Source organism: Entelurus aequoreus, linkage group LG25 (assembly GCF_033978785.1).
Source record: "Entelurus aequoreus isolate RoL-2023_Sb linkage group LG25, RoL_Eaeq_v1.1, whole genome shotgun sequence".
Lineage (NCBI taxonomy): Eukaryota > Metazoa > Chordata > Actinopteri > Syngnathiformes > Syngnathidae > Entelurus > Entelurus aequoreus.
In genome coordinates this window covers 34166260-34181241 of record NC_084755.1, presented here as the reverse complement: position 1 = coordinate 34181241, position 14982 = coordinate 34166260, and the positions used below count along the sequence as shown (strand labels likewise).

At 38.7% G+C, this 14982-nt stretch overlaps 2 protein-coding genes across 2 annotated transcripts in view; both read left to right on the top strand.

Annotated features, from left to right (window-relative positions):
* Positions 1-14982, top strand: part of tspan4b (tetraspanin 4b) — a 114560-nt gene that overhangs the window by 56880 nt on the left and 42698 nt on the right. The window lies entirely within an intron of this gene.
* The window catches only part of LOC133642183 (proline-rich protein 12-like), a 63125-nt gene that overhangs the window by 46815 nt on the left and 1328 nt on the right, over positions 1-14982 (top strand). The window contains exons 10-14 of the mRNA XM_062036253.1: positions 4468-5219; positions 5295-5414; positions 7753-7850; positions 7946-8077; positions 12091-12186. Coding sequence (XP_061892237.1) covers positions 4468-5219; positions 5295-5414; positions 7753-7850; positions 7946-8077; positions 12091-12186 — 1198 coding nt within the window. The remainder of the gene's footprint in view (positions 1-4467; positions 5220-5294; positions 5415-7752; positions 7851-7945; positions 8078-12090; positions 12187-14982) is intronic.

Below are 14982 nucleotides of genomic sequence, written 5' to 3'. Positions count from 1 at the left end.
TTATTATTATTATTATTATTTCGATGCACAGGGAAAGCACTCTATTTGTTTTGTACATTTGGATATTAAAGGCCTACTGAAAGCCACTACTACCGACCACGCAGTCTGATAGTTTATATATCAATGATGAAATCTTAACATTGCAACACATGCCAATACGGCCGGGTTAACTTATAAAGTGCCATTTTAAATTTCCCGCTAAACTTCCGGCTGAAAACGTCTCGGTATGATGACATTTGCACGTGACGTCACGGGTTGAAGCAGACATTTTGGAATAGCACGGTGGCCAGCTTAAGTCGTCTGTTTTCACCACATAATTCCAGAGTATTCTGGACATCTGTGTTGGTGAATCTTTTGCAATTTGTTCAATTAACAATGGAGACGGCAAAGAAGAAAGCTGTAGGTGGGATCGGTGTATTAGCGGCTGGCTACAGCAACACAACCAGGAGGACTTTGAGTTGGATAGCGGACGCGCTACCGTGAGTACAGCTTTGGCTTCCAAACATTTGATCGCTTGCCCGTACGTGCGTGCCGCTATGTGAATGTCATGTACGTAACTTCGGGGAAATATATGTTTCTTGCCGACTCTGATGGCGGCCGGGGTGTTGTCGAAAGCTACAATTCTGTCCGCCGCCGCGGCGCTGTCCTCACCTGTCTGGGTTGACTTTCTCCGTATCCGGGCCAGCGACCGCACCGATCATCGTGGTGAAGTCCTTTGTCGCGCCGTCGATCGCTGGAACGCAGGTGAGCACGGGTGTTGATGAGCAGATGAGGGCTGGCGTAGGTGGAGAGCTAATGTTTTTAGCATAGCTCTGTCGAGGTCCCTAGCTAAGTTAGCTTCAATGGCGTCGTTAGCAACAGCATTGCTAGGCTTCGCCAGGCGGCACAGCATTAACCGTGTGGTTACAGGTCCAGTGTTTGGTAGTATTGTTGATCTTCTGTCTATCCTTCCAGTCAGGGGCTTATTTCTTCTGTTTCTATCTACAGTTAGGCACGATGCTATCACGTTAGCTCCGTAGCTAAAGTGCTTCGCCGATGTATTGTCGTGGAGATAAAAGTCACTGTGAATGTCCATTTCGCGTTCTCGACTCTCATTTTCAAGAGGATATAGTATCCGAGGTGGTTTAAAATACAAATCCGTGATCCACAATAGAAAAAGGAGAGAGTGTGGAATCTAATGAGCCAGCTTGTACCTAAGTTACGGTCAGAGCGAAAAAAGATACGTCCTGCACTGCACTCTAATCCTTCACTCTCACTTTCCTCATCCACGAATCTTTCATCCTGGCTCAAATTAATGGGGTAATCGTCACTCTCGCTGCTGGTGTAAACAATGTGCAAATGTGAGGAGCCCTTCAACCTGTGACGTCACGCTACTTCCGGTACAGGCAAGGCTTTTTTATCAGCGACCAAAAGTTGCGAACTTTATCGTCGATGTTCTCTACTAAATCCTTTCAGCAAAAATATGGCAATATCACGAAATGATCAAGTATGACACACAGAATGGATCTGCTATCCCCGTTTAAATAAAAAAAATGTCATTTCAGTAGGCCTTTAACCCTTGTGTAATGTTCACATTGTTGTTACTCAGCCAGTGTTTGTGGGTCTGATGGACCCTTTACATTTTGTGGCTTTTAATGCCTCACAATCAAACACTTTTATGTTAAAATACTGAACAGATGTTTACTTTATCCCAATAAACATCCGTTTAAAAGCCACAAAATGCAACGGGTCCATCCGACCCACAAACGCTGGCTGAGTAACAATATGAACGTTGCACGGAAAATTTTCTCGGCCGGTTTCTGCATCCCACAGGGATTCTTCTTTTGTGTTTCTGCACCTGCGGTTCCCACACAAGGTTGCAACATTGTTTGTCAACACTGTCTGCTCTCATTTTCTCGCACATTTGACCCTCTGATGTTCTGTGTACCTACACTTTGTCCTTTGAACCCAGAAAACACCAGAAAGACACCCGTAAACTAAACAAAGAAAAACCTGATGAAACAGGTCATAACAACATTCTAATGTAGTTTAATTTAGCACAACATAATTGTATGCATATGTACTTGTCCTTAGTTATTTATGAGTCCCTTCAATGCAGTATATTTGTTTTCCCCCCCCAATCACTCTGACCTAAGCCTAAGGTTTATGGGTTAAATAAATAGTAGTCACATGGTTTCATAACATTTGACATTGTAGAATTTGCCCTCTAGTGGTTTCTCCTGACCACCACACACTGGCACAAGAGCCCGGTATTCAGGTTGGATCAAGTCTTTTATTTCCATACACCAGTATGATTTGCTTTTCAGCAGTATATAGTTAGGACTTTTCAGTCCGGCGTGTCTCTCTCTCGCTCCAACTCCAACACCCGTGTCTCGGCCCGGCTGCTGCTAATAAGCATGGCAGGTGATTTGGATGATCAATCCCAGCTGGGTACTCCAATCACCTGCCAGCTGTGCTTCGAGTCCGGTCCTTCCACACCCCGCTACGCGGCAGGCCCGCAGACCACGCCCCCCTCCACAGACATATAATCATTGAATAAGATTAAAATCAAAAGTAAGATTACTAATATTTGAGTGGAACACTTTGGCCCCTGGTCTAAAAGACTTCAAAGTGTCTTTTTGTTTTGTGAACCATGCAGCCAAATTACAAACAATGTTTTCCTTGTCCGGTAGTTTTCTTAAAAAACATGGGCGCTGTCAAGAACTCTGGGCCCCAGAGAAGAAAAAGTTTGAGTATCAGGAATGATTTTCTAGTACAGAATGCATGAAATGGGAGTGCTAATAGCATGGAGACCTATAAGCCCACTGCAGTGAGTCAACAAAACATGTTGACTCACTGCAGGTGAGGGGGGAAGCGCTCAGAAGCAGAGAAACACTACTGTAAAGAATATATACACAAAACAGGAAGTGGAACCAAAATAAGAGCGCAAGACCGGAAGTGAACCCAGAAAACAACAGAAAGATACTCATAAACTAAACAAAGAAAAACCTAATGAAGCAGGTCATAACAACATTATTAATGTAGTTTATTTATTTAATAATTCTATGCATATTTATTTGTCCTTAATTACAATGCAGTTAATTTTTTTTTCTTTTCCAATCAGCCTTATGAGTAGAGATGTCCGATAATATCAGCCTGCCGATATTATCGGCCGATATATGCGTTAAAATGTAATATCGGAAATTATCGGTATCGTTTTTTTTATTATCGGTATCTTTTTTTAAAATTTTTTATTTTTTTTTATTTTTTATTTTTATTAAATCAACATAAAAAACACAAGATACACTTACAATTAGTGCACCAACCCAAAAAACCTCCGTCCCCCATTTACACTCATTCACACAAAAGGGTTGTTTCTTTCTGTTATTAATATTCTGGTTCCTACATTATATATCAATATGTATCAATACAGTCTGCAAGGGATACAGTCCGTAAGCACACATGATTGTGCGTGCTGCTGGTCCACTAATAGTACTAACCTTTAACAGTTAATTTTACTCATTTTCATTCATTACTAGTTTCTATGTAACTGTTTTTATATTGTTGTACTTTCTTTTTTATTCAAGAAAATGTTTTTAATTTATTTATCTTATTTTACAAATGTTTAAAAAAAGTACCTTATCTTCACCATACCTGGTTGTCCAAATTAGGCATAATAATGTGTTAATTCCACGACTGCATATATCGGTTGATATCGGTATCGGTTGATATCTGTATCGGTAATTAAAGAGTTGGACAATATCGGGATATCGGATATCGGCAAAAAGCCATTATCGGACATCCCTATTTATGAGTTAAATAAATAATAGTCACATGGTTTCATAACATTTGACATATAATCATTGAATAAGATTAAAATCAAAAGTAAGATTACTAATATTTGAGTGGGCTCCGGGGCCCCTCGGTAGTGGAACAGTTTGATCCAAAATGTTAATAACCTCTTGTCCAAAATACTTCAAAGTGTCTTTTTATTTTGTGACCCATGCAGCCAAATTACAAGCAATGTTTTCCTTGTCCGGTAGTTGGTTTTTTTTATAAACATGGGCGCTGTCAAGAACTCTGGGCCCCAAGGAAGAAAAGGTTTGAGTAACAGGAATGAGTTTTTAGTATAGAATGCATGAAATGTGAGTGCTAATAGCATGTAGAACTATAAGCACACTGCAGTGAGTCAACAAAACATGTTGACTCACTGCAGGTGAGGGGGGAAGCACTCAGAAGCAGAGTATATGTAAAGACAATGTAAACAAAACAGGAAGTGGAACCAAAATAAGAGCGCAAGACAGGAAGTGAACCCAGAAAACACCAGAAAGACACCCATAAACTAAAAGAAAACAGGTCTTAACAACATTATTAATGTAGTTTATTTGTTTTAGCACAAAATAATTGTATGCATATTTATTTGTCCTTGGTTATTAATGAGTCCCTTCAATGCAGTATTTTTGTCTCTTTTTTTTTTTCACCCGTCAGGCGACAAGCGCTGCCAAAACCACTGCCTGCCACTCACAACCAAACCCCGCCGCGAGTGGACAGAGACGAGAGGGACAAGGACAGACAGAAGGAGCAGAAAGAACGTGAAAAGGAGCAAGGAGAGAGGCTGCAAAGGGAGAAATTAGAACGAGAGCGGAAGGACAAAGTGGAGAAGGAGAAAAAAGAGGAGCAGGAGAGGGACAGAAAAGAAAAAGAAAATGGGGAAAAAGAGCAAAAGGAGCGACGGGAAAGGGAGCAGAAAGAGCGGGAGCGCAAAGAAAAGGACAAAACGTCACCCCTCAAACGGGACAGTGAAAGACGGGAGGAGGAAAAAGATGGGGAGAAGGGAAAAAACGAGAAAGAACACAAAGAGCGAGAGAACAGGAACAGCGAACTGAGGGAAAGGGAGGAACAGGAGCGGGAAAGCAAGGAAAAGGAGAAACAGCCAAAAGAAGCGAGGGATGGAGATAAAGAGAAGGAGAGATGGTCCGAAAGAGGTGTCACAGAGAGGGGGAAACAAAAGGAGGTGAGAAGAGATCATGGAGAAAAGGAGGTCCTGGAGGACATAGGAGGTGCTTTGCAGTGTGTGACGGAGGAAGAAAGAACAGCTGAAAAGAAAATGTCCCGTCAGTCCAGGAGCAAAACGTCAAAGGACAAGACAGAAGCTCCTCCAAAGAAGAGGAAGAAGTGGATGAAGGAGGTGCCGTCTTCCTCCTCCGACTCAGACTCCTCCCTCCCCAGCGAAGCTGAAGGTCAGCATCACATTCCACTCATCAACACACTTCATAAACTCAGCATGTTCCTTTTTTTGTTTTTTGTTTTTTTAGGGCCGACGCGGGTTGGAGCCAACAGTCGGGCCATGAGGGAGATGTTCAGGAGCTACGTGGAGATGTTGGTCAGCACGGCGCTCGACCCCGACATGATTCAAGCCCTGGAGGACACAGACGGTGAGAAGATGTTTCTGTGACATCTGTCAACTCGTCAAAAAGGCTCATTGGCGAGGCCGTCCCGCTCACAACGTTGTGGAGTGACCGTCCTCAACGGCTATGTATTTTATGGGATGTCGGAAATAAATAGCCAGGATGTCGCAAATGAGCTGAATGTAAAATGACCTTTCCTTTTCGAATAGAATAGAATAGAATGGACTTTATTGTCATTATATTTGCATATAACGAGATTAAGGACTCCAATTTAAGGTGCGGTAGTGGGAACAAATATGGGGTAAAAATAAGTTACAAAAGAGGTAATAAAGAAAAAAATATAAATAAAAAATAAAAAACTAACAATTGAAATAAACAGACTACTATCCAATAAAAATAATAAGCAATCCTGTACAATATACAAAACACTGTAGAAAAACAAAATACTGCGCAATATACAGAACAAGACAAGAGTACCGGAGTAATAAATAACAATCAGTGTCGGATGAGTAAAAGAGTAATTTGGTCACAAAAATTGCAGGTATTTCTGTGAATGTAATAATGGGCTACTTTTTTATTTTGTCCATCATTCGCCGTCATTGTGTGAGACATGAATACACGTTTTTTTCCCCGTGCATTCTAAATAGCGAAAAATGGCTTCCAAGAGGCAGCTAACAATGCAGGTAATGCGGAGTCATCTATAACGCTTATAAAAAAAAAAGCCCAACATCCAAAAACCGTGACCTGCATATTACCGTAGTTAAGCAATAGCGATTATAGCGATGGCATTATTGGCTTTGGGACACCGTGCCTTGCTCCTCACTCGCAATACAATAGGCAGGGATGACATTTGGATTTTCTAAGTGTGTATGGGGAGGGGCACAAATGGCTTGAGAACAGGCAGCGTGGTTTGAAGTATTAGATAAGTGTTTTGGATTATTAAGAATTAGAGATGTCCGATAATGGCTTTTTTGCCGATATCCGACATTCCGATATTGTCCAACTCTTAATTACCGATTCCGATATCAACCGATACCGATATATACAGTCGTGGAATTAACACATTATTATTCCTAATTTTGTTGTGATGCCCCGCTGGATGCATTAAACAATGTAACAAGGTTTTCCAAAATAAATCAACTCAAGTTATGGAAAAAAAGTGCCAACATGGCACTGCCATATTTATTATTGAAGTCACAAAGTGCATTATTTTTTTTAACATGCCTCAAAACAGCAGCTTGGAATTTGGGACATGCTCTCCCTGAGAGAGCATGAGGAGGTTGGGGTGGGCGGGGTTGAGGTGGGGGGTAGCGGGGGTGTGTATATTGTAGCGTCCCGGAAGAGTTAGTGCTGCAAGGGGTTCTGGGTATTTGTTCTGTTGTGTTTATGTTGTGTTACGGTGCGGATGTTCTCCCGAAATGTGTTTGTCATTCTTGTTTGGTGTGGGTTCACAGTGTGGCGCATATTTGTAACAGTGTTAAAGTTGGTTATACGGCCACCCTCAGTGTGACCTGTATGGCTGTTGACCAAGTATGCGTTGCATTCACTTGTGTGTGTGAAAAGCCGTAGATATTATGTGACTGGGCCGGCACGCAAAGGCAGTTTACTGGCGCTCTGTACTTCTTCCTACGTCCGTGTACACAGCGGCGTTTTAAAAAGTCATAAATTCTACTTTTTGAAACCAATACCGATAATTTTGAAACCGATACCGATAATTTCCGATATTACATTTTAAAGCATTTATCGGCCGATAATATCGGCAGTCCGATATTATCGGACATCTCTAATTAATAGTTAAAGATGCTGTTTGCAACTTCCTCACAGGAACATTTTTCAAAGCCAAAAAGATATTGACCGGCTAGCTTTTGTTACCATTAGCGGTTTAACGGAACAGTTTTCTTTTAAATGGCTTGTGGAGTAACGTGTGACAAAATAACTGGAAAAAGCACTCTGCAGTAAAGAATCATTTTTTGAAAAATCCTGAATTTAGACAGAAATCTTGATCACCCCCAAAATATAATCACTTCTTCCTCCTGTCATTTCCTGAAAGTTCAAACAAAAGCCAACCATAACTTTTTTGAAAAAAACAGAGTGAACCCTCTTGTCAGTCATCCACTGTCTTTGTCTCTGTGGGGGGAGGTGGGGCTGCTACCATACACCCAGATCTGGAACACCCCTAAAATCTAACCGCTTCTCCTATTTCTGACAGTTTCATCCACTCATTGAGTCATGTTGCAATCAAACACCTAACTAACTGACAGACCAACAAACCCTGGCAATTACTTACAACCCCTGGCGGAGGTAATGAGAAGAAATAACGTGTTTTTTAAATTCAATTGTGTTGTTTTACTTTTATTATACTTAGACGAGTTGTACCTGCCGCCCATGAGGAAGATCGACAGCATGCTGAGCGAGCAAAAGAAGAAGCTGCTGAGGAGAGCCAACATGAGTGCTCAGCACCAGGTGAAGCATGGCATCAAACAATCAGCAGCAATGGAGGAAGTTGAGCTCAAGTTAAAGCTTTTTGTTTCACATGTGTGTGTCTTATCTGTCGCTAGGAGGCGCTACATATGTTCCCCAAAATGACTGCAGACCCGCTGGACTCCGGGACGGTTAAAGTGCGCCTCGGTGGTGAATGCTACAACCGCAAAACCCTAAACCACGGCAAGAGGAGCGTTCCCAAGCAACAAGTAAGCGCAATTACACGTTATTGACATAGAGATTTGGACATAGTTGGGGTCAGGTTATGAATAATAACACATTAATTACACATTATTAACATAAAACCATAAAACATTAATAACTTAAGCTGTAACAGTTAGACCAGTGGTTCTTAACCTGGGTTCGATCGAACCAGAGGGGTTCGGTGAGTCGGCCTCAGGGGTTCGGCGGAGGTCAAGACACACCCGGCTCATCGTGTAAATAAAAACTTCTCCCTATCGGCGTATTATGGATACGGCAACAGCAGAAGTCACACTGATTTGCAGGCGTGCAATTTGTTGTGAGTTGATGCACTGTGTTGGTGTTGTTCTTGGAACAAGGTGATGTTCATGCACGGTTCACTTTGTGCACCAGAAAAAAACAACCTACTACTTTGTCTTGAATTTAAAAAAAAAAATTAAAAAAAATGTGTTTTTCACTAAAGAAGGGTTCGGTGAATGCGCATATAAAATTGGCGGGGTTCTGTAGCTCCAACAAGGTTAAGAACCACTGTACTAGAGTCTGTGAACATTGCTCCAAAGTCAGGATTTTTTGTTGATATAATGTGCATACAAAAGCTAAAGAAGGACTTTCCTGTTCATCCCCGAAAAAAAAACGCCAGCTGACTTTTGTCATAATTTTGCCAAGTGAAATTCAGATTATTGTTATAATATTTCCAAAATGTTAAAGTTTTCTTATAAAATTGTGACTTTTGTCGAGTAAAATTACGACTCTTTTCATAAAATTGGGAAAATGTTAAGCTTTTCTTGTAAAAATGTGACTGTTATTCAGTAAAATTCCAACTTTTATCATTATATTGCACAAATGTTCAGTTTGTCTTGTAAAATTTTGACTTGCGTTGAGTAAAATTACGACTTTTATCATAATAATAATAGAGGTCGGCATTTGTCGGAGGTCTCAAGAAGGTAAAAAATACAATAATGAGTGTGTGTGTGTGTGTTCTGGTATTTCTACCCTTCTTGAGACATCAACAAGTTAGGACCGAAATCATGGTCTCAATACGGAGAACCATTGCATCTAATAGAGAGCCAAATACTAGAGCAGTGGTTATAGTTATGAATAATAACACATTAATTACACATTATTAACATAAAACCATAAAACGTTTATAACTTAAACTAACAGACTAAAAACAGGGACCAGTTTGGGGAGATTTGGACATAGTTGGGGATCCTAGTTATGAATAATAACACGTTAATTACACATTATTGACATCAAACCATAAAACGTTAATAACTTCAAAACTAACAGACTAAAGATTTTTGCTGCACAAACGAAAAGGACAAGTTTGGGGAGATTTGGACATAGTTAGGGGGGGGGGTCTAGTTATGAATAATAACAAGTTAGTTACACATTATTAACATTAAACCATAAAACGTGAATAACTTAAACTGTAAATTAGATTAAAAATGGGGACAAGTTTGGGGCGATTTGGACATAGTTGGGGGGGGGGGGGGCAGTTTTGAATAATAAGTTAGTTACACATTATTAAAATGAAACCATAAAACGTTAATAACTTAAACTGTAACAGTTAGACTAAAAACAGGGACAAGTTTGGGGAGATTTGGACATAGTGGGGGTCTAGTTATGAATAATACCACGTTAATTACACATTATTAAAATAAAACCATAAAACGTTAATAACTTAATAATAATAATAATGGATTAGATTTTATATCTCGCTTTTCTATTGTTAGATACTCAAAGCGCTCACAGAGAAGTGAGAACCCATCATTCATTCACACCTGGTGGTGGTAAGCTACATTTGTAGCCACAGCTGCCCTGGGGTAGACTGACAGAAGCGAGGCTGCCAGCAGGCCCGGCCCTAACCAATCTGGCGCCCTAGGCAAGATTTTAGGTGGCGCCCCCCCCACATCGGCAGTGAAGTGTATATACTCACAAGAAACCGAATAGCTTTGTCTTTGACCTTTTTTTTTTACTTAAAGAAAGCAAATTAACAATCAGAATAGTTAACAAGATAAAAACAAATATGGATAAATAAATGAATACAAAAAATGAATATATGAAATACAATATTTTTTACATACATAAACACAAAATAAAACGTGTCAACAAGTTGCATAAAATAAATTAAAAATACAATATAAATAAGGCACTGCACAAAACAAGATTTCAAACCAGTATGACTTTAACAACTATATTACAAAAAAAGGGGATCCTACAGAGTTCTCTATTTGTGCTTTTTAATATTGCATTAACTAGAATGACTTACAAATTACTGTACACCAGGGAGTACTGTAATTACCTAACGTTACATTATTATTTTCCATAACAATTTAGCCCCCTCCACAATATTAACCCGACGTTAAAACAGAACTAGCTATTTATTGATTAGCAATTGCCGAATCATGTAACATTAGCTTAATGCTAAAAATACAGGTTACTATCACATTCTGTAACAGACAAATCATTTCATGTAGGCTAACGTTACCTACCTGCTACCTCTGTCTTTTTCTCGTTTCTCCTCCTCTTCTTTTCTATTTTTTCTCCCCTGGGCACCTGACAGTTTTGGCCGTTTTGACATCTTGTGTTGATTTTTTTTATGTGGTGACGTCCAAAAAGAGTCATGATACGGGAAGGGAGGGGGCGCACCGTGCCGGGGGAGGGGGGGCGTAATGTTGTAACAAATTATATTTCTATTAAATAGGCTTTACTTTGCATTTTAATTAACGTGGGATTATTTTATGTATTTAGAAATAATAGTACCAACTTATTTTTTTTTATTTTTTTTCTCCAACATTTGTGGCACTGGCGTGGCGCCCCCTGATGGACGGCGCCCTTAGCATTTACCTATACGGCCTATGCCACGGGCCGGCCCTGGCTGCCAGTTTGCGCCTACGGCCCCTCCGACCGCCACCTATCATTCATTCACCAGTGTGAGCGGCACCGGGGGCAAGGGTGAAGTGTCCTGCCCAAGGACACAACGGCAGCGATTTGGATGTCAAGAGGCGGGGAGCGAACCTGCAACCCTCAGGTTTCTGGCATGGCCGCTCTACCCACCACGCCATGCCGCCCCTTCAAAACTATAACAGATAGACTAAAGATTTTTGCAGCACAAACGAATGGGACATGTTTGGGGAGTTATGGACATAGTTGGGGGTCAAGTTATGAATAATTACACATTATTAACATAAAACCATGAAACGTTTATAACTTAAACTGTAACAGTTAGACTAAATATGGGACAAGTTTGGGGAGATTTGGACATAGTTGGGGGGTCTAGTTATAAATAATAACACGTTAATTACACATTATGCATGCAACTATAAAATGTGAATAACTTCAACTATAACAGACTAAAAATGGGGACAAGTTTGGGGATCCTCGTTATGAATAATAACATGTTAATTACACATAATTGAAATCAAACCATAAAACGTTAATAACTTCAAAACTAACAGACTAAAGATTTTTGCAGCACAAACGAATAGGACATATTTGTGGAGATTTTAATAGACTTTATTTTGGGGGGGGCAGGGTGTCTAGTTATGATTAACAACACGTTAGTAACATAAAACCATTAAATGTTAATCATCTAAAAACTATAATAGTTACACCAAACATGTTTGCAGCACAAACGAACAGGACATGTTTGGGGACATTTGGACATGGCTGGAGGTTTGGTTATGAATAATAACACTTAAATACCCTAAAAAACATAAAACGGTAATAACTTCACAACCGTGACGTCCCAAACAAACAAACTGAATTATTTTTGCAATTCTAATGACGCGCTCTGGCAGCTCTTACGTGATTGGTTCCATGCTAGTTTGCATGTCAAAGCAGAAGATCAAAGGTTCATACCCACTCTTGTCACTTTTTGGAAAGGTCTCAATTCAGCAAAGATCACAGCTTAACGTGTCCCGTGATTGATTGCTCACATTCTACTTACCCACGTTAATGATATTTACAATATTTTTTATAACTGCTAAAACTAAATCTCTGTTACATCCATTTCCAGGATCTGAAGATCTCTATTGAGACGTGCCGTATCTACAGTCTGTATCACTCCCTGCACCACTACAAGTATCACACCTTCCTCCATTGCAAGAAGGAGGTAAGGATGCAGCTTTGTGCGCTTTTCATATTCAAAGTAGCTTGGAAGAAGTTATCTTGTTAAATGTACTTCTGGGCAAACATTTACTTCCGTTTGTGTGTACTGCATGTCACCGAGGATCACATCAAATGATAATATTAACAAAATACTTTAACCCTTGTGCAACGTTCATATTGTTGTTACTCAGCCAGTGTTTGTGGGTCTGATGGACCCGTTGCATTTTGTGGCTTTTAATGCCTCACAATCAAACACTTTTATGTTAAAATACTGAACAGATGTTTACCTTATCCCAATAAACATCTGTTCAGTAGTTTAACATAAAAGTGTTTGATTTATAGAGAAGGAACGCTACTTTTACTCCGCTCCATTTATCTACATTCAGCTCGCTACTCGCTACTGATTTTTATCGATCTGTTAATGCACGCTTTGTTTGTTTTGGTTTGTCAGACAGACCTTCAAAGTTTCAGCGACAAAACAACAACAAGCTTAAAGGCCTACTGAAATGAAATTGTTTTACTTAAACGGGGATAGCAGATCCATTCTATGTGTCATACTTGATCATTTCGCGATATTGCCATATTTTTGCTGAAAGGATTTAGTAGAGAGCAGGAGTCACCAACCTTTTTGAAACCAAGAGCTACTTCTTGGGTACTGATTAATACGAAGGGCTACCAGTTTGATACACACTTAAATAAATTGACAGAAATAGCCAATTTGCTCAATTTACCTTTAACTCTATGTTATTATTAATAATTAATGATATTTACACTTAATTGAACGGTTTAAAAGAGGAGAAAACACGAAAAAAAAATGACAATTAAATTTTGAAACATAGTTTATCTTCAATTTCGACTCTTTAAAATTCAAAATTCAACCGAAAAAAAGAAGAGAAAAACTAGCTAATTCGAATCTTTTTGAAAAAATTAAAAAAATAATTTATGGAACATCATTAGTAATTTTTCCTGATTAAGATTAATTTTAGAATTTTGATGACATGTTTTAAATAGGTTAAAATCCAATCTACAATTTTTTTTAGAATATATAACAAATTGGACCAAGATATATTTCTAACAAAGACAAATCATTATTTCTTCTAGATTTTTCAGAACAAAATTTTTAAAAGAAATTCAAAAGACTTTGAAATAAGATTTAAATTTGATTCTACAGATTTTCTAGATTTGCCAGAATAATTTTTTTGAATTTTAATCATACTAAGTTTGAAGAAATATTTCACAAATATTCTTCGTCGAAAAAACAGAAGCTAAAATGAAGAATTAAATTAAAATGTATTCATTATTCTTTACAATAAACATTGATTTAAATTGTCAGGAAAGAAGAGGAAGGAATTTAAAAGGTAAAAAGGTATATGTGTTTAAAAATCCTAAAATCATTTTTAAGGTTGTATTTTCTCTAAAATTGTCTTTCTGAAAGTTATAAGAAGCAAAGTAAAAAAAATTAATGAATGTATTTAAAGAAGTTAAGACCAAGTCTTTAAAATATTTTCTTGGATTTTCAAATTCTATTTGAGTTTTGTCTCTCTTAGAATCAAAAATGTCGGGCAAAGCGAGACCAGCTTGCTAGTAAATAAATAAAATTTAAAAAATAGAGGAAACTCACTGGTAAGTGCTGCTATTTGAGCTATTTTTAGAACAGGCCAGCGGGCTACTCATCTGGTCCTTACGGGCTACCTGGTGCCCGCGGGCACCGCGTTGGTGACCCCTGGTATAGAGCAACGACGATAAAGTTCGCAACTTTTGGTCTCTGATAAAAAAAAAGCCTTCCCCTACCGGAAGTAGCGTGACGTAATCAGTTGATCGCCTCCTCATATTTTCCTATTGTTTTTAATGCAGCTAGAGCGATTCGGACCAAGAAAAGCTGTCACCGCAGGCTGATGTTAGCTTCCCTGCTATGAATCACTGTCAAATGTACATCGTGTGGGGACATTTATTAACGCACTGCAGCCTCATAGACAGACAAGACACACACACACACGCACAGTCGCACACACGCATGCATACAAACACCAATAAGAAGTGCACAGTGTGTTCCCAGGTGCAGCCCACACCTATCAGTTTATGGTTTGCGTAAAGGCTAACTTGTTATTTTCCTTTGTAATCTCTGCCTACTGAGCCTATGGTGCTGTTAAGTTATTGTGGCTCAATTTGCATTAATTTTTTTTATGTTAATGTATTATTATTTAATATATATTATTGTTTTAGTTGCTTAAGAGATATTCCTGGCTCTGAATTTGCTCATTGATATTTTTATGTTTTTGTGCATTATTTAATAATAATAATAATAATAATAATTAGAGATGTCCGATATCGGCCTGCCGATATTATCGGCCGATATATGCGTTAAAATGTAATATCGGAAATTATCGGTATCGGTTTTTTTATTATCGGTATCGTTTTTGTTGTTGTTTTTTTTTTTTAATTAAATCAACATAAAAAACACAAGATACACTTACAATTAGTGCACCAACCCAAAAAACCTCCCTCCCCCATTTACACTCATTCACACAAAAGGGTTGTTTCTTTCTGTTATTAATATTCTGGTTCCTACATTATATATCAATATATATCAATACAGTCTGCAAGGGATACAGTCCGTAAGCACACATGATTGTGCGTGCTGCTGGTCCACTAATAGTACTAACCTTTAACAGTTAATTTGACTCATTTTCATGAATTACTAGTTTCTATGTAACTGTTTTTATATTGTTGTACTTTCTTTTTTATTCAAGAAAATGTTTTTAATTTATTTATCTTATTTTACAAATTAAAAAAAAAAAGT